The sequence below is a fragment of the Leptonotus elevatus genome, chromosome 5, assembly GCF_054856555.1.
Source record: "Leptonotus elevatus isolate MCC_2025b chromosome 5, RoL_Lele_1.0, whole genome shotgun sequence".
NCBI classification, from domain to species: Eukaryota; Metazoa; Chordata; class Actinopteri; order Syngnathiformes; family Syngnathidae; genus Leptonotus; species Leptonotus elevatus.
In genome coordinates this window covers 14871938-14897789 of record NC_141243.1, presented here as the reverse complement: position 1 = coordinate 14897789, position 25852 = coordinate 14871938, and the positions used below count along the sequence as shown (strand labels likewise).

The 25852-nt window shown below is 40.5% G+C and overlaps 2 protein-coding genes and 1 long non-coding RNA gene across 11 annotated transcripts; 2 read left to right on the top strand and 1 right to left on the bottom strand.

Moving 5' to 3' along the window:
• Nucleotides 1-717: 717 nt before the first annotated feature.
• Nucleotides 718-1433, top strand: LOC147173853 (uncharacterized). The gene is made up of 2 exons (XR_015094890.1): nucleotides 718-887; nucleotides 1009-1433. It is a non-coding gene; the product is annotated as an uncharacterized LOC147173853 (long non-coding RNA).
• A 682-nt stretch (nucleotides 1434-2115) lies between these two features.
• On the bottom strand, nucleotides 2116-9946 carry ankrd13a (ankyrin repeat domain 13A). Its single transcript, XM_086076696.1, has 15 exons — nucleotides 8997-9946; nucleotides 8023-8158; nucleotides 7799-7923; nucleotides 7659-7704; nucleotides 7263-7406; nucleotides 7015-7204; nucleotides 6730-6796; nucleotides 6551-6632; nucleotides 6317-6378; nucleotides 5550-5680; nucleotides 5310-5467; nucleotides 5099-5230; nucleotides 4873-5033; nucleotides 4724-4788; nucleotides 2116-3592 (listed from the first exon to the last, which is right to left on the bottom strand). The coding sequence occupies exons 1-15, from the start codon at nucleotides 9105-9107 to the stop codon at nucleotides 3394-3396; spliced, it is 1809 nt and encodes a 602-aa protein (XP_085932822.1). The 5' UTR covers nucleotides 9108-9946; the 3' UTR covers nucleotides 2116-3393.
• Nucleotides 9947-10264: 318 nt separating this feature from the next.
• Nucleotides 10265-25373, top strand: git2a (G protein-coupled receptor kinase interacting ArfGAP 2a). Of its 9 annotated transcripts, XM_086075711.1 has the most exons (21): nucleotides 10265-10626; nucleotides 12055-12188; nucleotides 13170-13282; nucleotides 13377-13482; nucleotides 13558-13644; nucleotides 13795-13925; nucleotides 14000-14094; nucleotides 14219-14264; nucleotides 14592-14643; nucleotides 14729-14801; nucleotides 15873-15970; nucleotides 16047-16158; nucleotides 16433-16575; nucleotides 16672-16821; nucleotides 18390-18638; nucleotides 20248-20337; nucleotides 21874-21956; nucleotides 22038-22229; nucleotides 22363-22494; nucleotides 24190-24253; nucleotides 24375-25373. In XM_086075711.1, exons 1-21 carry the CDS (start codon nucleotides 10575-10577, stop codon nucleotides 24585-24587), a joined length of 2415 nt encoding a protein of 804 aa, XP_085931837.1. In that variant the 5' UTR covers nucleotides 10265-10574; the 3' UTR covers nucleotides 24588-25373. The 9 variants fall into 9 exon arrangements, with proteins under 9 accessions (XP_085931837.1, XP_085931830.1, XP_085931832.1 ...); XM_086075704.1 differs by lacking the exon at nucleotides 22363-22494; XM_086075706.1 differs by lacking the exons at nucleotides 20248-20337; nucleotides 22363-22494.
• Nucleotides 25374-25852: the final 479 nt, after the last annotated feature.

Sequence of the window (25852 nt, the reverse complement as noted above, 5' to 3'; positions counted from 1 at the left end):
CAAGGCTGACGATCGTTTTTAAACCCGTTCATATTTACGATTGCTTGCGAATGTCACATGACACAATTCAGAAAACATATGAGCTGTGATTCCTGAGCTCTGAGCAACTGATGTAATTTTCAGTTGACATCAAGTGTCAAAATGGCCGCCCTCCCTGAGATAAATAAAAAGGGCTGGATTTTGCAGTTTAATTTATATTCCACAAACACAATATTAACCACAATGCCGTGTTTGGGGGCGTATACAACATAATACAGTATTGTAAAGAAAATTTGGGGGTTGACTTCCCCTTTAAAATCACATGCCCACCTTGATGCAGATGTTGCCATTAGTTCCTACTCAGTGCTCCATCCATAATCAAGCCAGCGAGTAGATGACATCTAAAAATACAAAACAAAACTCTAGCTATTTTAAAGATAATATCACTTTTGGCTCGACTAGGGAGGAACTTTGACTACCAATTGAACATAGACTATCTTCACATGCTAGCTGTTTTGTTGCACTCATATAGCAAAATGTCCTCTCAAAATGTAGTTCGTCACAGCTGCAACCTGCAAATCATAAAAATATCGTGTGTAGGCATACTTTATACTCATCTCATTATAGTTCCACCATTTTAATCTTCCATTCCAGTGAGTTGATTTGAATTCAGTCAAAATATACGGGCGGTTTTAGGACCCTGAGGATGACCCCATAGCGGAAGCGCTCTCTCTCAGTCATCTTCCTCATCATCAACATCATTCTCATCACCATCGTTTCTTCCACTGCTGTGATGCTAGCTGCCATCCAGGCTTTATTGATGTCACTAATGGTATTAGTGGGTGGCCAAGACGAGGAGCCTACAATAGCCGAGAGACCTTACGTGGTTTTACAGAAGCAAAATTTGGGTAAGAAGCAAGATCCAAGTGTTCCCCAGGTTTGACCACGCCTGTTCTTGTTTCGCCCCTTTTGCTGCCTAGTCGTAGCGCCGACAATCAGAAAACCTTATTTTCTTATTTGTGTGTACAGTCACGCTGGGGAGCGTCCTCGGTGTCCTGCTGCTGCTGATGGTCATCATGGCCGTGTGCGTCTACAAGCCTCTACCCAGGCCCTGAGCGTGTCATCACTCCAGTCACGGAGACTAAAAGACTCCCAATCAAACACAACCTAAGGAGCCACTCAACGGTCATCAAATCCACCCGCCAGAGAGAGGTGGGCCTCACAATGGCTGGAGTGGCTCTTCCACTTGCTTATTTATCAGTGGCACCTTGATCCCTACCCTACCTCATGCAATTTACAGTTTCCAAATTATGCATGTAGACATGAAGTGCAATCCATTCTTGAGTTATGAGTTTATCTGTTATTTATTTTGAGTGAAGACTATATGATAGAAGTATAGTGTACCTTATTGATCTCACAATGTAAATAAATGTTTTGTTTGGGTTTTTACAATGCTACACGAGTCAATTATTGCTCATAAAATGTATAAAAGTGAATGATAGCCAATACAATAGTACGCGATGCAGCTCTATACAACTCTTAAGCGAAAATCACAAATCTAAACGCAAAGTTTTGTAAGGGGAGTTTGTCATTATAAATTGTCATTTTTGTTTAAACAGTCATTATGACTTGATAGTAGTACACTCCATTCTGTGGTGCCTGTTCCACACCACATACAAAATGGGTTTGTTGACGGCACACTACACGCTGCTAGGCAGTGTGAAAAGGGATTTAGTGTTATAGTAACACACCATCATAAAGCTATAATGGGGTAGTCAGCGCAAGGCTCGTTTGTTCCCGCGAGTGTGTGACAAAGATGGTTTCTGAAACTGAGCAACTGTGATGTCTTTTTTTGTTGTCGATAGCAAGGGGCAAAATGGCCGCCCCTAGATGGATAAAAATGGGTGGATTTTGCTGCTTAAATTCACAAATGCAATATTAATCAGAATGCCATGTTTAGACTAGTGGGGGCACATTCAACATATTAAGAAAATCTTTGGATTGACTTCCCCTTTAAAAAGAGATTTTACTTCAACACCCTAACCCCCTTTAATAAGGAAATACAAACTAAGTGTATTAAAGGCGTGTTGAATGTGTCTGCATTCTTATAAAGTGCATGAAGTCACTGTCATAGTATTTATGGAAATAAAGTGCTTTTATTTTAGGAACAACTGCAGCTCAAAATTGTGTTACAAAGATCTCGTTTGACTGAACCAAAAGTTGGCCCTTTTTTTTTTTTTTTTTAAGTTGGCAAAATATATCGTTATAACAGCCGTTTTTCATCATGTACAACGGAGGGTAAAATCTGCAGAGCGCGCTCAAATTAGTGGTTGGTCATATGTAAAATAACGACAGTACAGTGGCTATTCAACATTACAGTGGGTACAACTTGCATTCTATCAGATGGGGGGGGGGGGGGGGGTTGAACGTGGAAGTTTTGGAGTGGCACAAGCTGAACTTTCCATCAAGTAACAGACGAAGTGTCTGTTGGCACATGCTGAAGCACAACAAATCAATGAATCCTAATGTGGCCGACAAGCCTGCACACACTCAAGAGGTTTGCAGTTGTTTGTGGCTACAGGAAAAACAATCAAGGCCGACTGCCTTTAGGAATTATGAAGAGTGCTTGCACAGGACTGCACTCCTGAAAACACCGCCGTTGCATTAAAGGCATTAATGCTGGTATTTGCTCAGGTAGCACACAAAAAAAACAACATACAAATTCGATTCTACTTAAAAGAAAATAGAATATTGAACAATTGCTGCAGAATTTTACAATCTCTTGCAGCGTTTTCTTCTTGGCCTTCTGAAAAGTACAAGGAGCGAGATATGTGAAATTAACAGTAGCTTAAAACTTAATTACAAAGAGAGGGTTGTTAAAACTTGACCCTGAGATTTCCGTTATTCAATGGAAATGGCTTGTAGCATTAAACCCTGCATGGCCCTTGGAAAATTAATCCTGCAGGAATATTTTTATTCCCCAAACTATTATATCAGGGATTAAAATCAGAGCCATGCCAAGAATATAAACAGTGCTCTGGCGCTAGAAAGAGAAGTGGGAGTGCCAATTTATGTGGAGTCACCTGAAGTAGTCATTTTTGATAACATTCGTAGGAGCTGCCTTAAGACTAAGATATGATGGGGCTGCTGTTAAAAGTACTCAAAAGCCCACAACACCTCAGAGCCCATTGATCAAGTTGGAAGATGGCGACTCCGCATGTAGACACAGAATAACGTGTAACCTCTTAGCAAAAAAAAAAAAAAACACCCTTTTAAAAAGTTAAGATAAGGAAAGTTTTGCCTGTGCAAGAGCAGGCCGTTAAAGGGAAAATCTGCTGTTGCATAGTAGACAGGAAGTGTAAAATGAGGTGAGGCGGCCGCTTTCGGATCGATTCCGATTCCCTCTTCATCCTTCTACTTCTCGGTGAGTGACAGCTGCAAAATCTGCTCCAGTTCCTCTTCCTCCTGCTTCTTCAGCCGCTCCTCTCGCTCTTGCGCACGCACAGAAAGCTCCATGGCCAAGTGGAGCTCTGAGTCGTGGCTTGAGGTGGAGAAGGTGCTCGTGGGGCTGGAGGTGTCGCCATAGTCCACTAGCACCCCCTCTGGGATGCTCCTAGAATCACAGAGGCCATGGAGAGTTACACTGAGAAATATTTCAAGCCTAACTTTAAGATTGATGTCATTTTTTTACATGACAAGTTTCCATTTACTATTTTTTTTGGTTTATTTTTTAGATAATTTTAACACAATCCTACCAAATAAATCTTATATGATACATATTCATTAGTCTAATAAAGCCTATTTATTTGAAATGCATAATCCTCAGTAATTATTATTAATAAAGTATAATTATGATTTTTTTTCTTCTTTTTTGGGACATCTGTATTCAGTTTCATCCCAAAAACATGAACATGTTTGGGGAGGGGGGAAACAAGTGTTTTTCACATAACAGTATATTTATCATGATTATTATGCAATTCAAACAATATACTTAATGTATTTTAAATAAATACTCTCATTATTATTAATTTAGAGTAATTATACTTTATTAAATACATTACTAAATACACAAACCTTATTAATACTAAATACATAAACCTGAGGGTTATTCGAAAAGTACTCTAAACGTATTCTAAAAAAAAAAGGAATACAAGTATTCTAAAAGTATTCTAAATTACTTTTAGAATACTTGTATTCCCTTTCAGAATACAGAATACTTTTAGAACTCTATTAACTTTTAGAATAGGTTATGCATTTCAAATAAATAGACTATTATTAGACTAATGAACCTGTATCATAAGTTTTATTTTGTAGGTTTGTGTTTAAAAAATAAATAAATAAACAAATGGGAATTTGTCATGTAAAAAAATTACATACATTTTCAGCTGGCTTGAAATATTTTTGTGAGTAGTGAGATGAGCAGTCTGCATCCAAATCAGAAATGAATATCCATTCTAGACTACTGTTAGCATTAGTACAGTGCCAAAGTGGAATTAACATTTTTGATTGACAAACTTCTTCGAACGTACTTGCAAGTATGTTTTCTTCTTGTTGGTTGAATTGGTTGTGTTTTTCGAAAACGGTAAAAATGACACAGGCCGTTTTTCTATTAGGCTAACAATATGTAACCGATGAAATGCATTTGCTTCACCAAGTGTCAAATTGAGCAATTTACAGTCAATGTCTACAATGAAATCACGAATAGGTTCAGTTCTCTCGATCACACAAGAATGTGAAAAGCTACCTGTCACTCTGGCTGTTGACCATGACGTCATTGTATTGGCTGTGTGTGTCATCCCCTGTCCCCTCCTGCAGTGACAAACCATTCCCAATACAATAGATAAGAGAGTAGGAAAAATGGAAGCAGACGAGGGATGATCGGTGAGGCCTCACCTGGTCTGGGCGACTGTGGGAGTCCAGGAGACTTTGATGGATTGCGTACTGCAAAAACTCCTCGTCATTAGTGGACGCAGGAGCGTGGCGGCTGCCCCCTCGGCGGTGGTAGTTGTCGGGTATGGCAAACACAGATGGACACACCTGGAACGCCGGAGGTACTGGATACACACGAAAGCCACCGTTGAGGAGCAAAGACAATTTGGATGGTGGAGTATGTTTCTACCTCTGGCCTCTTGGTCGTCTCCTGAGGACGGCGTTGTGGCTGCTGGCGTTGTGCTGGCTTCCTCTTCCGTGCTGCATTTATTCACGTTACCAAAAGTAATCCTGGCGTTCAGCACGTGAAATAGAGGAATCTCTGCGAAACAGAAGAAACCACGACATCATTTATGTTTCATAAAAGTGTGTTTCCTGATTCTTTAAGCAAAGACAATCACCAATTTTGATAGGAAATCCTGGAGGGAATTTCAGCGTGACAAAGTCCCGTAGCCGTGCAAAATGCGAGCTGGTCCGAGCCATGAGGTCAATGATGGGGGTCACCTGCTCCACCAGGGACAGAGGATGACCTTCGCTCATCCACAACGTACCTTTAAACCTGTGTGAGAAGGTAACACTGCTTGAATGCGGAATACGGTTGAAAAGAAGGTTTTGAACTATCTTGAGGATTGTTGGCTAACTTCTGTGTTCGCACGCTCAGCTCAATCGGTCGGCCGATGTCTCGGTTCTCCAAATTGAAATTGGGATTGAAATACTCCTCTGGAGTGATGGCTGTGGGATTTGTGGCAGTTGCATATTCAAGTGTCAGGTCCTGGAACAGCAAGCATGCATGTCATCAGCTTGTGGGAACAAAAACCTCACTGGCAGAATCTATTGCGATCCAACGAACTGTATTCTAATTCATTCCTTGCCAAGATGATCTCAGACACTCAGAGAGGCTTCAAACTGAGAGGTCTACTGTAAACTATAAAAATCGACACATTGTTAAAGCAATACATCTCTCAGTTAGTTTGGCGTTATTATATGAAAGTAATTAACAGACTCACATGAAACTTTGACGAAAGCGGTGCCAGGACCAAGGAAAAGGGTGCTAAATTCTGATCTGGAAAAAGGTAAAAAAAGAAAGAAAAAAAAGCTCCATTCCCCTCACTTTTTGCTGGTTCAGCCACTAAACTACATCAAAATGTCACTTCCAGTCCTTTTGTAATGTTTTATGTCATACTCGTTGAAGCAGGAAGTAGCTTGCTAACCAACAAATGGAGAAACATTTCTTTCCCACTTTTGGTCCTTGTCAGAAGTCTCCTCTCTGAGTGCCATTCTCATTTTCTTTTGCTAAATGATGATGAAGCTCAAAGATGTGATGTCATTGGAATGTGCCTGGGTAGCCTGGTTCTGGTTGTGGAGTGTTATGTATTGAATGTGTTTGATCACAGGATGCACGCATTACCCCTTGTGCACTTATGTGCTGTTCAACTGTGCCAAGCAGAGACTCCAGGATGTTCCTTTCACCTTTTAAGAGAAATTCACATTCACCATTCTCTATATGTAAACAAGTCTTGAAAAAGACATACTGTAAAATCCCGTGAATAACACACACTTGTGTATGTATTTTATACAGTTAGATAAAAAGTAAATATATTCCCTATAAGTTAAGTCAGAAATAAAATTTCCTTCCACCTACTTTTTATCCTGGCTTTCTCCTCATCTGTAAGATGTTCCGTCCTTGTCCTGATGACTACATTCACATTGTTCACACTGAAAACCTAAGAAAGCAAAGGACAATGGTGTAATGAAATTATATTCTTTGAAATGACACACATTTGAGTTGTTTTTCATTGATAGGAGGCCATTTATTTGAACCTTTGTTTCAAATCCATTGACGACTTCGGTTCTTTCTGTCCTCCAGCCCCAAATTCCAGACTTGTTCCTATTAAAAGACAGCAATGAAGAAAAATATCGTCATAAAAGGGGAAAAGTGCACCGTATACTACCTGATAAGATTGTTAGTGAGAAGCAAAATCTTTAAGATCAAACTTCATATATTACAGCTGTCAATCACGTGTCATGACTTTCACACTTTCATATTGGTTGGATTCATTTGAACTACGCTCCCGCTCAAATAATTTGTCAGAATGAGACCCTTGCCTCTCGAAAGCAATGTCCTTGGTGTCCAAGTAGGTGTTGACAATTGGTGTGGTCAACCTCTTGGCCACTTCCTGTTCTGCTGGCTGCATTGACTCGAGTGTGACATCCTCCATCTCTTGCGATATGATGAAAGACTCTGTGTCCACCACTTGATCATCATGGTTCACCTCCATCAACTCGGCGCACAAATCTGCCAAGGATCTTGTTTAGTTACATTCCATTTTCTTCATTTTGCTATAGACACACACCATCTCCTCTGAAAAGGTAGCTTCTCCGCCCTCTGATCCAAGTCACGTTCTCGAAGCCGAGAAGAGTGGCGTCCACGCGAAGGCTCGCGCCGCTTTTCCAAATGCGACACACATCGCTCGGGCAAACCCGGGACACGAGAGGGACTGTGAAACGACAGTCACAACAGGGTAACATGATTAAAAAACAATAAATTAATTTAAAAAATGCAAGTAAAAACATTACGAGTCATTTTAAGATAGCAGGTAAATAATGTAGTTGGTCCAGTATGACCGGAAAAGCTTTTGCTTGTGTCGATGTGTATATTTTTAAATGCAGCTCAACAATGTTTTTACAGTCCTGACATTGAACGTGCAAAGAAAAATAAAAGACGCGCTCTATTTCCGCACAGAACTTACTCCAGCTGGTGAATTCCCATTTCATTTCCATATAGAAGTCTGGCGACTATGGATGAAAGACACAAATAATGCAAATAGTTTGTTTCATAAATCAAATTAAACGTTGCTGAAAATAACGCGGGAAAAAAAGTACGTTAAACCTCTCGGATCTTTGACAAAAGCTCGGGTACTCCTTCCAAAGCAGTGGATGCTTTGAGGTAGTCTCTCCGTTGAAGAACTAACTGAACCATCTCTGGATCTCCCGTGCTGACGGCTTCCTGCAGCACTGGATCCACGGAACAAAGACACCGATTTAGATAAAAAGAGTTACAACGTGCCAAATCAGCAATGAGGCACATCCAGGAAGCAGCGGTTAAATACTAACCTGTCCAATTATTGGCATTTTCTTTAGTAACTTGAGCTCCATGTCTCAGGAGGACTCTCACCGACTCCAAGTGTCCGAGTGCCACCGCCAGGTGCAAAGGGGTCCGACCTCTCGGGTCCACAGTCTCAATGTCATTCTGAGGAAATCCAAAAGACAAATGTTTTAAGAAATGTTGCGGAAAGGGAGTATTTGCTTTAAACACAGGACTATTGCTGACTTGTAAAAATCACTGACATCGTGTTTAATTGTATTGAATAATGTGGCATAATATTGCAAGCCGTCATTGAAGATGAACGCTGATTTTATGTTTAATCCACATTCATGTGACTCAGTAATGCATTTTATATGCATATTATTTTGTGTCTTGTGTAAATGGACGCATCTACAACGTACAGTGGGAGTTGGGATTCAAACCCCCAACCCCTTGGTCACTGGACAATACACTTTTCCCAACTGCTCCACCACTCCAAAAACAAACCCATGGGAATGATGATGAGTGGTATGTAATGGGGTGAAATGCTTACTGAAAGTTGAATGTCTATCCCATTGAAGATGAATGTGGAAAAGTTTTATATACAATGTTAAATTGTGCAAACACTAAATAAGTGGATTGAAAAAAATATGAGCCAATTGATGAGCTGATCATTTGATTAAGGTGTGTTGTAGGAAAGGAACTTCTAATACATGCAGGACTTTCACATGTATTAAAGACATTATTGATTGAGCAGGTGTACCTAACAATGTGGCCATTGAGTGCACGTAGTTAATATGTAGATGACTAATTTAAGATAGTATCAGTGGAAAAAATGGAAACTAGTAAACAGAAAGTGAAATTATGTATTTAAAGTGGCACGTGTGGCAGTGAACCGGATCTGTCAAACAAGGCGGCCTATTTCCTCGTAGCAACTCCTAGCATCGGTGAGCTAACAATTATTAATGCGTTACATTTCCGGCAAAACAGCTGCTTTACTAACCTGCGATCGTGTGATTTGCTGCTCCAGCTTCCTGTAATTATTCTCCCAAACTGAAAAGTGCAGTGGGAACTCCATTTGAATGTCTTCGCTAATATTAGCTGAGGACATCATCTCTTTCTATGTGGAGCCTTAAAGCAACGTTAGCAAGCTTTTTCTCGACGCACCCACGGTGATAGCTATGCCTTCTCCCAGCCAACTTCTACGTTTATTGTTGGTCATGGCTTCAACATTTCCCGAAAACTAAATCAGAGTAGTGGCAGTCTCACTAAACTTATGCCCAAGCCTTCCCCAAAACAAAAGTTCGAACAAGGAAGTGGCAGGAAGAGTCCATAACAATGGCAGGGGTAGCCCACCTAGAAACTCAGTCGGATCGCAACAAAATGTAAGCAATTTAAACCCGTGCGGATATATTCAAGATTCGAAATTTGTTTTCGTTTCATAGCGTCGGATTGGCATTGCAATAAAGATTAAATGGCGTTAAAGGTTTTGCCCACAAAAAAATTATCAAATAATCAGTTCCAGCATGGGCACGTCCATTCAACGTAATAACATGGGGGAGTCAAAATACTTTATAAATGTACGTACCGATAAAACGTCATTACAGTTATATATATGTATATACAGTTATACATTCGGATAAAAAAAGGTGTATTTATCATAATTGTGCGTGTCTGATATATATAAAAAAGAAAATAAATAGGAAAAAAGCGCAGGTTGAATTTGCCTAAAATATGATTGCAGGTTGCATTTAGTGATATCATCAAAATTGGATATTTCACAATTAATCAAAAACTATCACGCCTTTTATAACTTCCACCTGTAATACGCACGTCTGTTACCACGTGATGTAATTCATTTCAGACTATTTGTCATCTTTACGAACAAAATGTAAACGAAACACTGACACACGAATCTCTCTCAAGTCTGACCTCATTAACCAGGACATGGACGTGATGTTAATAAAACCATCATCATGCGACTCCTGCAAATGTTGCATCGCCTCTAAAAATTTCCATTTACACCCGCAGAGAAGCGATCAACATTGCGAAACGCAGATTTCCCTCATCATTGTATGTCAGGCTATGTGCTGTACAACAACCCACCATTGCTGAATAAATATTTTAGGTTATAATAAAAAAAATAGTAGATAGTCATGACAGAGTATAAAATGAGAACTATATTCATAATATGTTTGTTTATTTGAGTAGAATGTTTTCCTGTAAGATGTAGCTGGGGGATTCGGTAACAAGCAGTGAGCAGACACTGACGCTCGCTGTAGTGTTGCGGCTGTCTGTCTACAGACCACAGCGCGTCCCATTAAGCGGGCGTAGTGTTGTCTACTAGCCAGGTGCTAAATCAGCTAACTTGAAGGGAATCGGTATTGAGCGCTGTAGGGGAATGGCCTTATAATGATTTTAAAAACAGCCTCAATCGGACGTAGCGTCTCGATGTTTGGGATTGCCTTTAATTGGCTAGCATTTAGCTAACGCGGAAGGCATCTCCAGGGAGTCATCAATGATCAGCGTGCATACTGCCAAGATCCCGAGCTAATTTCTGCAAACATTTCAACTGTTTAGAATGTCCAAACGCATGAGGAACACGGAGGTGTGTGCAGACTGTTGCGTCCCAGGTAAGTGAAGTCGAACGGTCAGCATTAGCTCGTACCGTTTTCCGACACATTGAGTGACGTGTGGTTTTTTCACACTCGGTCCACTAGTATCACACCCCGTGCTTCTGATTCTAATCGGATTATTAGTGCTCAGCCCACACACGCTAATTTGTACTTTAGCGTTAAATGCGATGTGTGACAAGTTTAGTGTTGTGACATCTAACCGGGCTCCCAGGGGAGGATGCTATTTGACTTCAAGCGACCGCTTCCGGTCACTTCTTGTTCAGTCTTAATCTGTCTGTGGCAGTGTTGACATTTGAACAGAATATTACAATAGAACATTAAGACTGATTTTTGTGCATTCAAATGGAATGAAATCATATTGTCTTCCCCCCCACCCTGCATGTTAGAGAGCATGATCCCATTTGAACTTGTTTGGATGCAGATCAATTGGATGATAAAATTTAATCTGAACACCATCAGATCCTAGTATTTTCCTTAATTCATTGTGAAAACAAATGTAGTAAAGATTTACAATCAAAGGTCTACTGTATTTGAAATCCTGACTATAACTACTCTGTATTTTTGTGTGCGAAATCCCCTTTCTAGTTGTGACGTGATGTTTTTCAGCAAGCACAGGAAGCCAAACAGGATGCTGACTGAATTGACTGAGAGTTTTCAATTCAGAAGTCTTTTTCTGATGGGGATATCCTGTAAAAAGTATACGCTAACAACAGTTAACACAGAGAGGAGCATAATTGGTTAAGAGAGAAAATATATTGGATTCCTCAGGCTTTAGAACGCCTTTTTGCTGCTCATTCTGTCATTCTAACATGTTAAAGTCTCCAAAGCAGCTGGCCTCACTTGCCCCTCCCTTGCAACTGTGACCAGTTGTTGTTGGCTGTGAATATTTTTAGAATTTCAAGATCTGCTATTAAATTTAGCAGCACTTGTTTGAGGAAAGCGTTACGGAAGCCCACCAGCGGACAGTAGTTTGGGTGAGACTCTTCAAACTACAACCAGGCGCCATCACTGTGACTATTAACCCCTGCAGCTGTTCCCACTACACGTCAGCTGCTGTCCTGTCTCAGCATCAGCCAATCACATTGCTTATGATTTATTGGCTGTAGCGGAGGGCAGTGTGAATTTAAAGTATTTATTGTCAGACACACACACACACACAACAGAATTAGAGGAAGGTGTGGTGTGCAGGTCTGAGTGGTTGTTTGTTTGGGCAGAGACACAAAATGTCACACTAAAATCCCACTGTCAATATTAATCAACAATATCTGAATAAAATGTAATGCTTTTATCTATTAAAAAAAAAGATGAAGTAAACCCAAATATTTTTTTGGGGACAATAATATGTTCTATGCAGCCCTTTGTACTTGTCTGTAATGGATATCTTAATTTTAACAGCCAGTAAGTGTTCTGTTCCCTTCCTCACAGAACCCCGCTGGGCCTCAGTGAACAGGGGGGTGTTGATTTGTGATGAGTGCTGCAGTGTTCATCGAAGTCTGGGCAGACACAGCTCACAAGTCCGTCATTTGACGCACACACCATGGCCTCCTACACAGCTACAAGTAACTCTTACTTTTAACTTTGTATACTCTTGTGTTGTATCTTTTGAGCCAATCTGAAAGCACAGATATAAACACTAAACTAATATAAATCCGATACTGTACAATTTATACATAACCTGTCAAATGTTGGGGAGTTTCTCATTCAATAGCATGAGAAAGTGTAACCAATAGGGGTGTGCCAAAAAATCGATTCTCATTTAGTACGATTCAGAATCGATTTTAAATGTCCCCAAATCGATTTTATTTAAATTATTTTATACTGTCTTCCCTTTGGGTTTGTGTGTCTTTATTGGGAGTGCTGTTCATGTTGTACCCGATTTGGCCACTTAGGGGTAGTGTGGTTCCACGCGGTCAGATACACTGTTAAGTTGTAGCCACATTAGAGAGTAGAAGGAAAAAGTCACGATCAAGTTATTCCAATAAAAGCTGTTTTTTGCAGCGTGGAGCCGTTCTTTTGGTTTGTGTGTCTTTATTGGGAACGCTGTTCATGTTGTATCCGATTTGGCCACTTAGGAGTAGTGTGGTTCCACGCGGTCTGATACACTGTTAAGTTGTAGCCACATTAGAGAGCAGAAGGAAAAAGTCACGATCAAGTTATTCCAATAAATGTTGTTTTTTTTGCAGCGTGGAGCCGTTCTTTTGAGTGATAAAAGTGCCGCAAGTAGCGCGCTAATTAGCATTAGCGAGTCAGACAGTCATTACGATTCCTTGAACATCTATAAATTGAAGCAAAAATCATTGTCAATCAAATCATTTTGAATCAAAAATCTTTCCTAATCAAAGATCGATTCTGAATCGAATCGCAGACCCAAAAATCGGAATCGAATCGTGAGACATTCAAAGATTCCCACCCCTAATAACCAAATTTTTGACTAACAGTGTTTCTACAGTTCTATTGATTTCGGCTTGAATTATTAAGTGACTGCATTTTTCCGAATCAATGGAGCAAAGTTTTCCATCTTTGTTCTTATTTTCAACTAGATGGTTCAGATGTTGTACAGCAATGGTGCTAATTCAATTTGGGAGCACTCCCTTCTGGACCCAGCATCTGTGATGAGTGGAAAACGCAAGGCCAACCCCCAGGACAAATTACAGTGAGTTGTTCTTGTTTTAAAACAATTCCATTTTCCTTGGATGACGTTCACTCTTTCGTACTTATTTCTGTTCTATTTCACGGGTTCCTCATAGCCCAAACAAGTCCGAATTCATCAAAGCCAAATATCAAATGTTGGCGTTTGTCCACCGCATGCCTTGTCGAGAAGATGACAGTTCAACAGCCAAAGATCTGAGTAAGGTGAGGAGAAATACTGCTGGAAAATATATCGCACCAGTTCATTGTAAATCTAAGTTCTTTTCTTCTTTGTTCTAGCAACTTCATTCAAGTGTTCGCACTGGAAATCTTGAGACCTGTTTGAGGTTGCTCTCTCTGGGAGCTCAGGCAAACTTTTTTCACCCAGTAAGGTTTCCCGCCACTTTATAGAGGAAAAAGATGTAAAAAGCCCACCATAGGTCATCTTTTATCCAAATATGAATCCATTTAAAATCAATTTAGACTCCTACACCTATTCTCGCTGTGATTTGGTCTCAAACCTTCTCTCTGTTCAAGGAAAAGGGAAACTCTCCCTTGCATGTAGCAGCAAAGGCAGGACAAGTCTCTCAGGCTGAACTGTTAACGGTTTACGGCGCAGATCCTGGAGCCCCCGATAGCAATGGCAAAACTCCCATTGATTATGCAAGGTTAGTGATGTCATTATCACGCCCGCACAAGTCATGTTGGTTCCAAGAGGGTTTTAATGTGCGGCACCTTTTAGGGAGGCGGGCCACCACGACCTGGCAGATCGACTGGTGGAGATTCAGTATGAGCTGACCGATCGGTTGGCGTTCTACCTGTGTGGGAGAAAACCAGGTGTGCTGCTATTTCTGTGAATTGTTGAAGTGAAAGCGGCTCAAATGATGCATGTGTGTGTGTGTGTGTTTCCTAGTTTTGAGTTTGTGATGTAAGTACACAACATTGTTGTTGTTCCCTTAAGATCACAAAAATGGGCAGCACTTCATCGTTCCTCAAATGGCTGACAGGTAAGCAAAAAAAAAAAAACTCAGTGGTTTTTACTTGACTTGAAATTGTAAAGTGAGGCAGTTGCCGTTGCTTTGAAGTGGCTTGTTGGAACTCGCTGAAACATCTCCTGTCAGTGTCAGCGGAAGTACCTACAAATATGTCACACTTTTAGCCGTTCTTGTCACAGGACTAGCATTCATATTTCCTCATTGAAATGACATTGTTTGGTCTTTTGTTATGCATTCTGTTTGGATTAGGAACATGTAAGTATGCTCAAATGGCTTGCAGATGAATGTTTGACGTGAGGTTTCAGCAGCATGTTGATCTGAAATCTGATTTCACTGTAGCAGTTTAGATCTGTCTGAACTGGCCAAGGCCGCCAAGAAGAAGCTGCAGTCAGTAAGTGATGGTGCACTTGACAATATTTTATCGCCACTTTTGTCTCTTTCCTCATTAAGAGTCCAACTTTGTGACTCATTTTCAGCTGAGTAATCATTTATTTGAGGAGCTGGCCATGGATGTGTATGATGAGGTTGACAGGCGAGAGACGGATGCAGGTAAAGATTTCTGCAGAGTTTGTTTTCACAAGCAATGTAGTAGCATTTTATGCTAAATGTATTGCAAATGTATTATGTATAAAAGTAACATATCGTCGCTGCTATGCAAAACAGCTATGTCCTTTTTTGTTAATATAAAGTTCCTTTAATGCCACAAATTTTTTAACGCACAATGACTTCGAAAGCCTGTGTACTGGGGGAATTCCATTCGCAACACGGCAGACACATCCACGTCAAAATTGAGCATTAATACATTTAATAATACTGCAAATATTTGTAGAAACTGGGGTCAAGTTATATTTTACAATTTTTAAAATGTGCAGAAATTCACAAGTTACTTCTTGTTAAAGATTAGATAGCTCTTAATATAAAAAGAAAAATGCACTGAGCTGTCACCGTCTTACAAATGCAATTATGCCATCTAGTGGCAGGTTTATGACCTCAACACAAATCAATAATCACACTTGTTTGTATTTTTTACAGCACAGGACATCTTTTTAATTTGAACTCAATTTTATGAATTATTATGAAATTAGTGTATCAATGACTAAAACTTGCAGACATATTTCTATTAGTTTAACTTTTTTCCCCCAACTTTTTTTTATGTTAACAAAAGTATAAAAACATAGAAAAAAATATTGTTCATTTTATTGTACATTTATAACAAATTAATCGTGAGTTAACTATTTAAGTCATGCAATTAATTATGATTAAAACAATTTAATCGCCTGACACCTAATTTTTACGTTTTTGGGGATGTCTGCATTCAGTTTCATCCAAAAAATATAAAAAAATGACAAAAATGGACATAAGTGTTTTTCACATAGCAGCGACGGTATATACGTGGTCTCCTTTTGTGAGAGAGAAAAAAAGCAAATACTTTAATAGGACCAAATTGCTTTGAAGTGGTGTCAAAATATAGATAAAAGCCCTGTCATGTATAATGAATTCCTTATTGTGCCATACAAAATGAACATGGAATGGACTTTTAATTCTGAAATGTTTCTATGCACGCCAATATTTACAATAAAGCCACACTGAGTTGATTTGATTTGTCACACGCTCTTGAAGTGTGGTTAGCAACACAGAATCACAGTGCCCTCGTGACAGAGACGACTGTGGTGCCTTTCCTTCCCGTCAATCCAGAGTATTCGTCCACAAGAAACCAGGCAAGTTAGCATCCCAAAAATGCTTTCCCGCTTCCCATACTGACCACATAATGATGACTTGTTGTTTTTCTTTTAGGGGCGCCAGAAACTTGCCAGATTCAATGCACATGAATTTGCAACTCTCGTGATTGATATACTAAGTGATGCGAAGCGGAGACAACAAGGAAATTCAGCAGCAAGCCCCAAAGGTGAGTAGAGTAATTAGCACCATAGTGGATTATTTTGGGTGGTCGAACATTGTGTCCGTACAGCCACAGAGCTGAATTCCATTTGATTTGTTGACAGAAAATCATCACAAAAATGTTCTCAAAACAAGTCTCGTTGTCTTGTAATTTACAAGGCACACAAGAAGAAAGTATACAACGTGCTTGATGTGCTTCATTGTTATTTACTGTGTAACCTCCCCTTACACCAAATTTTAGCACTGAAGACTCATTCCAAATTGTGTCTTTTTAACTGCAGACCATGTGGAACTCATCCTGAAGAACATGTCTGCCAGGCCATGCAGTGACGGTCAAGATAATGACCAGCCCGACTACGACAGCGTAGCGTCTGACGAGGACACAGACCAAGAGCTCCCTTCAAGTAAAGGAGATCGGACAAAGGTGACATGCTTCAACTTTCTCCCAGTAAAACCTTGAACATCACCATCAGATCATTTTGTGCACCATCCCCAATAATGCATTTCCCGCGCCCAACAGAGTCTGGACTCTGACCTCTCCGATGGCCCTATCACCATGCAGGAGTACCTCGAGGTGAAAAACGCCCTCTCGGCCTCCGAGGCCAAAATCCAGCATCTCCTGAAAGCCAACAGCAACCTGAGCGATGAGCTGCGACTGATGCAGAAAAAGGTATCCGCCGGGCTCCAACAATAAGATCACTAACATCACCGAGGGCCAGGACCGAGTCAGGGTGGGGATCGGTGTAGGGGGGCCACAGCGGCCCCAGCCTGTGCCTTGTAATTAGGCGGTGCGTGCGCGACTACGTGAACAGGACGGCTGCTGTGACACCCTTCTGCTCCACCCTCCCTCTGTCGTCGGCCAGCATGCTCGCTCGTAGTCGTCTGAAGAGGAAATCGCTCCCGTTCATTTCATAATTGGCAAGTTTTTATTATTTAAGAACGATGTCACCTTACTAACAAGAATGTTTTGAACTGCATGTTGTATGTTTGTTTTAATCCATTGCATAGTTGACAATGACTAACTTGATTTGTATGCGTGTGCCTTGCTTCATCATATTATTGTGTGCTCTTCGTGATGTTTTTGAACATTTAGTACGTGTGGATATATTGAGTTGATTTCCAAATGCTTCATGGAAAATATAGACGCTGTATCACTGTTATTTAAAGGGGAAGTCAACACAAAATTGTTCTTTTCAATATGTTGTATCTGCCCCCACTAGCCTAAACTCGGCATTCTGATTGATCTTGCGTTAAGCAGCAAAATCCACCCTTTTGCATCCACCTCAGAGGGCGGCCATTTTGCCACATGCTGTCGACTGAAAATGACATCACTGTGGTCATCAAGAAAAATAATAATAAAATAAATACAACACAAATTCTCAGGGCTTAGGGCATGACAAATCACGGCTCAGCTTTTGAAAACAGGTGAGCCGTGATTGGTCGTTACCTGAGCAATGAGCAACTGTGATGTTAGTTTCAGTCGACAGCAAGTGGCAAAATGGCCGCCCCCCTGCGATGGATTTAAAAAACACTAGATTTTGCTGCTTAACTCGTATTCCACAGATGCATATTAATCAGAATACTGTGTTCAGATTAGTGGGACTGCATAATATAACATTTTATTGTAAAGACAATTTTTTGGTTGACTTCTCTTGACTCGGTTTGTTTTTTTTGCAAGTGTTTTGGTAATGATCAATTTGGGCCCTAGATTTGACTTAGTCAAATTTTATTTGTTATTTTTATTTTTTTACAGAATATTTGATTACTTTGATTACTTAAAGGTAATTCTGATTTGTACACTAGATATACCATATAGTATTAGTATCATTTCAGTCTCCTCACTGGACAGTGTTGTAGAAATCCCAAACACATGATAGTGTTGTGGTATTCACATTTAAGATGAGTCGATTTTTCTTCTCAATGTTTATGATCAGTCCATAATATGCAATCCACTATGAATGTAGTGTATAATCCGGAACATCAATGACAACAAAACCTCTCTCGAGTCAACTCCTCAATCTCTATTGCTGTTAACTCTTGTCCTGTATCGGCACCTCCGATTGCATTCCCACCTTGTGTGACCTCGCCGCGCAATCAGTCCTTTGCTTGCTTATCACTCTGGCTTTTTTCCATGTAATCTTAAAAAAAGAAAGGCAAATTCTCCTGTGACTTTAAGTGGATGAAGGCTTGCTTTGCTGAGAGCACCTCTTAGTGTGTGTTGCTGACCGTCTCTTCCAGCTGCAATCTCTGCAAAGTGAGAACACCTCTCTTAGGCGGCAGGTCACAGCCAATATCTATCAGACCCCCAGCACGTCAGACTATCCCGACCCCTCCAGTCCTTCAGCCCTGAAACGCCGGCAATCTGCTCGGGCCAGTCGGCCCATGTCTATGTACGAGACTGGCTCGGGCCTGAAGACTTATCTCCCTAAAGGGGAAAGTCCTTACCCCGCGGAGGCTATTCCCACCCTGCATCCCTTCTCACCTCATGTAAGTAAGACCTGTTCCCTGCATTCCTTCGCCTTTTCCTTCCCACTGGCCCCATTTCGCCTCTCAGTGTTTTCCATTCCTGTTTCCTTTCTTTTTAACGTGGGCATCTCTAAAATCACATCCACTCACACCTCATCTTGTCCGGTTCTGTTAAGGCTGCAAGACCATTATCTACATACATCTGTTGTTTACTGGTGTGCCTTTTGTCTTTTTTTGTTTCGTTTTGGTAAAGACATCACTTAGTTGTACTTGCCTGCAGATGCTGTTATCGTGATTTAATTTTCAGTTTTGTACTGTCTTTTATGTTGATGAAGCATTAAAACAACCATACAAAGATTGTGTTTTTGTACTGCATGACATCTCATCAACTCATCTGCTTTTCTTCCCTTTTAGTACAAAAGAAAATGCTGTTGTATTCTATTTAAATTGGCTTTCCCTTTCTTAGTAGATATCAAAACTAACTTAAAGTGGAAGTCAACCTTAAACATTTCTTGACAATATGTTGTGTGAGACTTCACTGGTCCAAACATGACATTCTGATTAATATTACATTTGCGGAATATGAGTTATGCAGCAAAATCCACACATTTGTATTCATCTGAGGGGCCGGCCATTTTGCCTCTTGCTGTCAACTGAAGATGACATCAGAGTTGCTCAGGCAACGACCAATCACAGATCAACTGTTTTCTGAAGCTGAGCTGTGATTGTTTGTTCCCTGAGAACTGAGCAATTGTGTTGTCATTTTCAGTCGACACCAAGTGGCAAAATGGCCGCCTTCTGATATTGATAAAAACAGCTGGATTTGGCTGCTTAACTAACGCAATATTAACCAGAATACTTTATTTAGACAAGTGGGGATGCACAGAACATATTATTGTCAAAACAATTTTTGGGGGGGTTGACTTCCTCTTTAGGTTAATGTGTGCTCACTGCTCAATAACAAGGAAAAGCTCAGCATTTTTCTATTATTATTAAAACAGCGGCAGGGTTTTATAGGTTAATCTGTTACTTAGATTGACTTAAATAGGAAGTCAAGTCAAAACAATAATATGTTCTATGCACCCCTACTAGTCTAAACACGGTATTCTGATTACTATTGTGAATTCAGCAGTGAATTTCACTAGTTTTTATGCATCTCTGTTGGCGGCCATTTTGCCACTTGCTGTCGACTGAAAATAACATCACAGTTATGCTGCATTCGAGGAAGGTGAGAAGTCAGACTTTTCCAACTTCATACCAGGAAGTGTGTACTGGAACATTCTCCCTTTCAACTCCGAGATCTGATTTTTAAAGTGGGAATAAAAAAAGGACCCTGACGTCACTCGACAATGGCATTTTTAGTTGACAGTAAGTGGCAAAATGGCCGCCCCCTGAGATAGATAGAAACTGGTGGATTTTGCTGCTTAAAGACAATATTAATCAGAATGAAATGCATATACAACCTATTATTGTAAAGACTTTTAACTTGACTTCCCCTTTAAATACATTTCTTGAAACTGAACAAGTCAAGTACTTTTGAGTGGTTCAGTTCGAAATGAACAGATTTCTAGTTTTTACAATTTAACCAGATCTTTGTCTCCCTAAAATGTGATTTGGACCACGTCTTTAGAAGGAAAGGGGCGCTTTTGTGACCACCTCTTCATCCCTCCCCTCATTTCCGTCCACCCCGTCCTGGTCCATGGATGAAAGTAATCGAAAGGTTAAGTATTTCCTCATGTGGGCCTCACCTTGCGGGACGCAGCAAGTCCACTGGGTGCTTTCATCACCTTCTTCCTGCCTCACACTCTTTATCCATCTCTGCTCCCTGCCTGCCAATCTGCATGAACCACCTCAACGTCAAACGCCTGCCTTCATCAGCGTCACTCTCACTTGGCTGGCTCAACAAACAGTCAAGGAAATAAAAAGCATTAAAAAAAAGGAACATTTTCCTTTTGAATAGAGTTGAATACAGAAAACAATGCCACCAATGACAATGGTCAGTTTAATTTGTTGAAAAAAATGCACAGAGCTGTCACCAATGTCTTACAAATGAAACTATGCCATCTAGTGGCAGAAAAATGACCAACCCAAACCAATATCACACTCATTTTTTACAGTAGGATACAGTACATCTTTTTAATTCTAATTCAATTTTATGAATTATTATGAAATTACTGTCGCAATGACTAAAAGATGCAGCCATGTTTCTAATAGTTTAACATTTTCTTCCATATTTATGTTAACAAGAACGAAAAATATTTTACATTTAGGACAGATATACATTTCTTATTTCTTATTATTATTTGGGATTACTTCTGAGTTAACTACAGAAGTCATGCGATTAATTACGATTACAATGTTTAATCGCCTGACACCCTAGTTTTAACCCGCAAAATAATAATAATAATAATAATAAAAAGATTGTAATTCTACATCACTGCAAGCAACAACAATAATACATACGGGACACAGTACAAGTATCACATGTCACCAGCATGGTCTTTCTGGTAATGGACTGATGATCCAGTAGTTTGTGATTTATGTCTAAATCTAAACATACTTTATCTGGTATAATTTAATCTTCGGACATGCGCAGTGTTTGTGCTGCACTTGTCTTCATAATACAACAATAGTGAAAATTGACCAAATGTTGTCTATGGGGTTTGATTGTTAATTGTCCTGTTTTATTTTCTTCTTCTTCATGGTTATGGCCATCTGGACTTTCTCACCCTCGTCACGAGCTCTCCTCACAGTCCACGCTTCACTACAAGAACCAGCTTTTGTTTCACAATGCTAATGTCATGTCATGTGATCATTGCTGTCTCTAGACGAAGGTTTCGGTCTTATTTATTCTGGCAAAGTGCGCACCTAATTGGTTAAAGATGCAGCAATGCCGTGGCGCTTTCCCCGAATAATGTTTTTTTTTTTTTTCCAAAATCGTTTTTCCATCGGTGTCAGCGATTGTAATTACTATTATGCAGACTAAACAATCTAACTGTACTAACGATCATCACTGAAGTGGCTTTAACATTTTTGCACTCGTGCTTCACAGCTTTATTAGCCCGTTTCTGCAATAGCTTTGACATGTTTTTATGACAGTTAATTGCGAGACTTGAGCACACTCCTGCTAGCAACAATATAGTCATTTAGTTGTTTTTTTTTTTATCCGTTAGCGGGATGAGTGTGTCGCAGCACTCAACATATGTTTCTGATTTATATTCCCAATGACGTGCGCCATCAATCGCTTCCTCTGCAGGCCTCCAAGTTCGAGAAGCAGAGCAGCATGCCTGAAAGCGACTATGACAATACATTCAATGACTCTGAGGCGGACGATTCAGGGTAAGAACTGTGAGATCATCACTTCTTTGTCTCTGTTGATAAAAAAAAGTGTTGCGCAAGTAGTTGAGTTGTGCGCTGCAGTTTGTGCAGGAGAGGGAGGCTGAGGAGCAGTGGCCGGCTGAGGGAGGGCAGCTCCATCCCCGAGCTGGATGACGCGGAGTTGGAGTCGGACCCGACACTTCCCAGCACCGAGGACGTCATCCGCAAAACCGAGCAGATCACCAAGAATATTCAGGAGCTCCTGCGAGCCGCTCAGGATAACAAGCATGAAAGGTCAGAAAGATCCAACAGGTTTATTAAATTTCCACTCTTGTTTCATTTCAAACTTCTTGCATCTCTCGTTGTCCTGTTCCGTTCACTCCTCTCCTCCCACTCCGTGTCCTCGGGCCTCATGCCCCGTCAGCAGACCATGTGAGCGCGAAGGCGTGCGCCGCCTCAGACACAGTCTGGGATGTTTCAGCACTCTGGTGCCCTGGGCTGAGAAGCCCCCCACCCCTCTCCATCCACTCAGCCTGCGATCCCCCGACCCCTCTTCCTGGTACTCTGGCCTCTGTCCCTGCCTCCCAGGCACAGTTTTGAGCTTCCTCTGCCTCCGACCTTTCTCCACTCTCTTACCCACTAATGAATCATTAGCCACAAACAATATTTCTTACCATTTATTTATTCATAGCTCGGTTTTCATCAGCATGAGTTTGTCGCTTTGTCCGTTCATGTGTTTGTGTCCCTAACATAACGTTACTTGTCAAAAACCCATTCAACTATGCAGGTCAAATTTATGCCAAATCTAAAATACAGGCCTTTATTAAATGGAGTTTTATGTAGATCTGATACTTTTCTCAGTTCCTGAAGCGAAATTAAAGGTCAACTCGATCGTAGTCAGGCTGCAAATTGGCGTCCTGCCAGCAACTGGTTCCAGTTTGTGTAGTGTGATTTTAACCGTGATGCTCTGGTTCCAAAGGCAATTTACCCGTTCACAGCAAAGTGTAACATGGAAAACCTAGTTTAAATGTTCAGATGCTTATGCCGATGTATCTCAAAAAAAATATCAAAGAAAAGTGTGTTCAAAAAAGGAAACTCGTGCAGATTTAAACACAGGAAAATATTATGCAGAAGGCCATTTCTTAACTAATATAAGACTTAGAACTCATTTTCCAGTATTGGATTAGGCATTGTGTATAAAGAATAAAAGTGCAAATATCTCTGGCATCTTGATCCCTGAATTTTCCTTTAAACCGATTAAGTATCAAAACGATGATCCCGTGACTGTCCAAAATGACCGATACTGTACTTAATGCAAAAATATTCATAAAATCTTGATTGCTCGACATAAATTGACCATTTTTTTCACTCTGTATGGCATGAATCTCTACAATACAGCATATGCACTTTACTTTTTTAATTAACACATTTTCCACGATATTCTAATTTATTGAGATGCACCTGTCAATCAAAGCTCAGTCACATTTACCTAAAGGGGAAGTCAAATCATAGATTTCTTGACAATAATATGTTCTAAGCATCCCCACGAGTATAAACATGGCATTCTGATCAATATTGTGTATGTGGATAATGAATTAAGCAGCAAAATCCACCTGTTTTTATCCATCTCAGAGGGCGGCCATTTTGCCACTTGCTGGCGACTGAAATTGACATCACAGTTGCTCTGGGCTTTGGTAACGACCATACGCAGCTCACCTGTTTTCTGGGTTTGGTCATGTGACGTTCGCAAGCTGAGCTTTGATTGGTTGTTACCTGAGCCTGAACAACTGTGATGTATTTTTCATTTGACAGCAAGTGGACAAAATGGCTGCCCCTGAGATGGATGAAAACAAGTGGATTTTGCTGCTTAATTCATATTTCAGAAACACAATAATAATCAGAATACTGTGTTTAGATTAGTAGTGGGGATATACATTTATTGTAAAGAAAATGTTTGACTTGACTTTCACTTTAAGTCTTGGCTATCGTTATTTGTCACCGTTTCTCTTAACAACTCTAGTTATGGCAGTGAAACTCTATTGACAAACTTTATGCAGCATTTTGTTTTTATTGTATCAGAATGTGTTGGAAACAAGCTTTTACATAACTCTAAAATGTGTGCTATATTGCTTGAACCTTGAGCATGGGTTTACAGTAATTGGATTTTCAACTGCACCGTCCGTGTGTTGTGTATTTATACTAATGTTGTTTAAATGAATCAACCATCTTAATTCATCATTTTGATCTCACACAGCTTCGTACCCTGCTCAGAAAGAATACATGTGGCTGTAACAGAAATGGCTGCTCTCTTTCCAAAGGTAAGACTGGGGACAAACCTGTGTCAAGTTTGTCAATTCAAAGAGTGGAAATGCATAATGTCTCATGATGAACGTGAAAAGGCACGAAAACAATGACATCATATTCCCCTTTTCTCTGCAGAGGCCTCGCTCCGAGACGGTGCGAAGCTCACTGCGTTTGTTGACGTCAAGTGCATGCAGGCTTCAGAGCGAGTGCAGGAAGGCGGTGCCTCCGGAAGGCTGCCCGGTTCCGGACATGCAGCTTGTCACCCAGCAGGTCATCCAATGTGCTTATGATATTGCCAAGGCGGCCAAGCAGCTTGTCACCATCACTACGAAGGAGAACACCAACTGAAAACCAAATGCATTTTTTTGTTTTCGCATTTGTGGTATATGCATGCCTTAATTTTTTGATTACGTTTGACAATTTGGTACAGATGGAAAGCAGTCATTACCAACCCATATCGTATCTGCAATAGCACAATTTTACTCGATCTTAAAAAGTTCCACAACTCCTCGAAAAGCCAATAGGACGAAGCACACTACTAGGAAATCCATCAAATACCACTTCATATACTGTAAGCTTCCCCTCATTAATTGCGCAATGTAGCGATCGTGCTGTAAAGATGAATCCCTTTTTGTTTCTTCCTTTCATTTCTAATTGACACCTGTGCAGCTTTGCACAATCCAAACGTTTGTGGCAAGGAAGAGCTCCCTTCCATGATTTGCCCTCCTGTGTAGCCAGTCAGCAGTACACTCGCCGCAGCTCCTTCGCCAAGTCGGGGAATGCAGCCGACGCTTGTGTGGTCCGCCGTTAACAAGATGACGTTGCATTCAAGCTAAAGATGTTTCTACTCTGCACTATGATGCAGTCTGTGTGCCAGTACAATGTTGGCATTCTTACAATTAAGAGCTAAAAAAAAACCCATGTGTACGTCCACGTGCTTTGTGCTCTGGTCTGTTTTGTGTTGTGCAACATTCTCAGATAGAGCTGTCCGTGTCTCGTTTCCTGGTTGTTCAGCACAAGTTAATGTTAGTGAATGGAGTGCAGGGATGTACTGTACTGTATATGATGCAGCTGTTTGAGTTGCAATTTGGAAAACAAATATTTTCTAAATAAACTTAATTTATTTAACATGTACTTCATAAGGAATGCGTTTCTCTTTCATAGAAATCACTGAATTTATGGAACAATTCGTTCTAACTCAAGGTACAAAATATACCAGGGTTTTTCCTGTGTACAAAATTCAGAGCCTGAGCCACTGATAACGCTCAACACAGAGCTCCAGCTGTGTTGATTGAGCTCGGCAGGAACGCATTTTAACTGCAATTGCAGTGTTGCGCCATTATGGAGGCGCTATATCAACAGCAGTTCACCAGCAAGACCTGAAGCGATAACCGAAGAAGAAACAGCTTTCTTTTTTTTCTTTCAACTTTAAAGCAGGGGTGGCCAAGTTCGGTCCTCGAGAGCCCCTATTCAGCCTGTTTCCCATGTTTCTCACCACTAACACACCTGATTCGTGATCAGGATCGTTATCAGGCTTCTGCAAAGCTTGCTGATGAGCTGATCATTAGATTCAGCTGCGCCGAAGCAGGGAGACATGGAAAACAGGCTGGATA

What these genes read in the sequence shown, in the direction of transcription:
- git2a (XM_086075711.1), top strand. Translation starts at nt 10,575, where the DNA reads ATGTCCAAACGCATGAGGAACACGGAGGTGTGTGCAGACTGTTGCGTC. An exon ending in GGCCTCCTACACAGCTACAA is followed by an intron (nt 12,189 to 13,169) that starts GTAACTCTTACT and finishes ATTTTCAACTAG; the next exon opens with ATGGTTCAGATGTTGTACAG. An exon ending in AACCCCCAGGACAAATTACA is followed by an intron (nt 13,283 to 13,376) that starts GTGAGTTGTTCT and finishes GGTTCCTCATAG; the next exon opens with CCCAAACAAGTCCGAATTCA.
- ankrd13a (XM_086076696.1), bottom strand. Translation starts at nt 9,107, where the DNA reads ATGATGTCCTCAGCTAATATTAGCGAAGACATTCAAATGGAGTTCCCA. An exon ending in AGCAAATCACACGATCGCAG is followed by an intron (nt 8,159 to 8,996) that starts GTTAGTAAAGCA and finishes GGATTTCCTCAG; the next exon opens with AATGACATTGAGACTGTGGA. An exon ending in TCAATGGATTTGAAACAAAG is followed by an intron (nt 6,633 to 6,729) that starts GTTCAAATAAAT and finishes TTGCTTTCTTAG; the next exon opens with GTTTTCAGTGTGAACAATGT.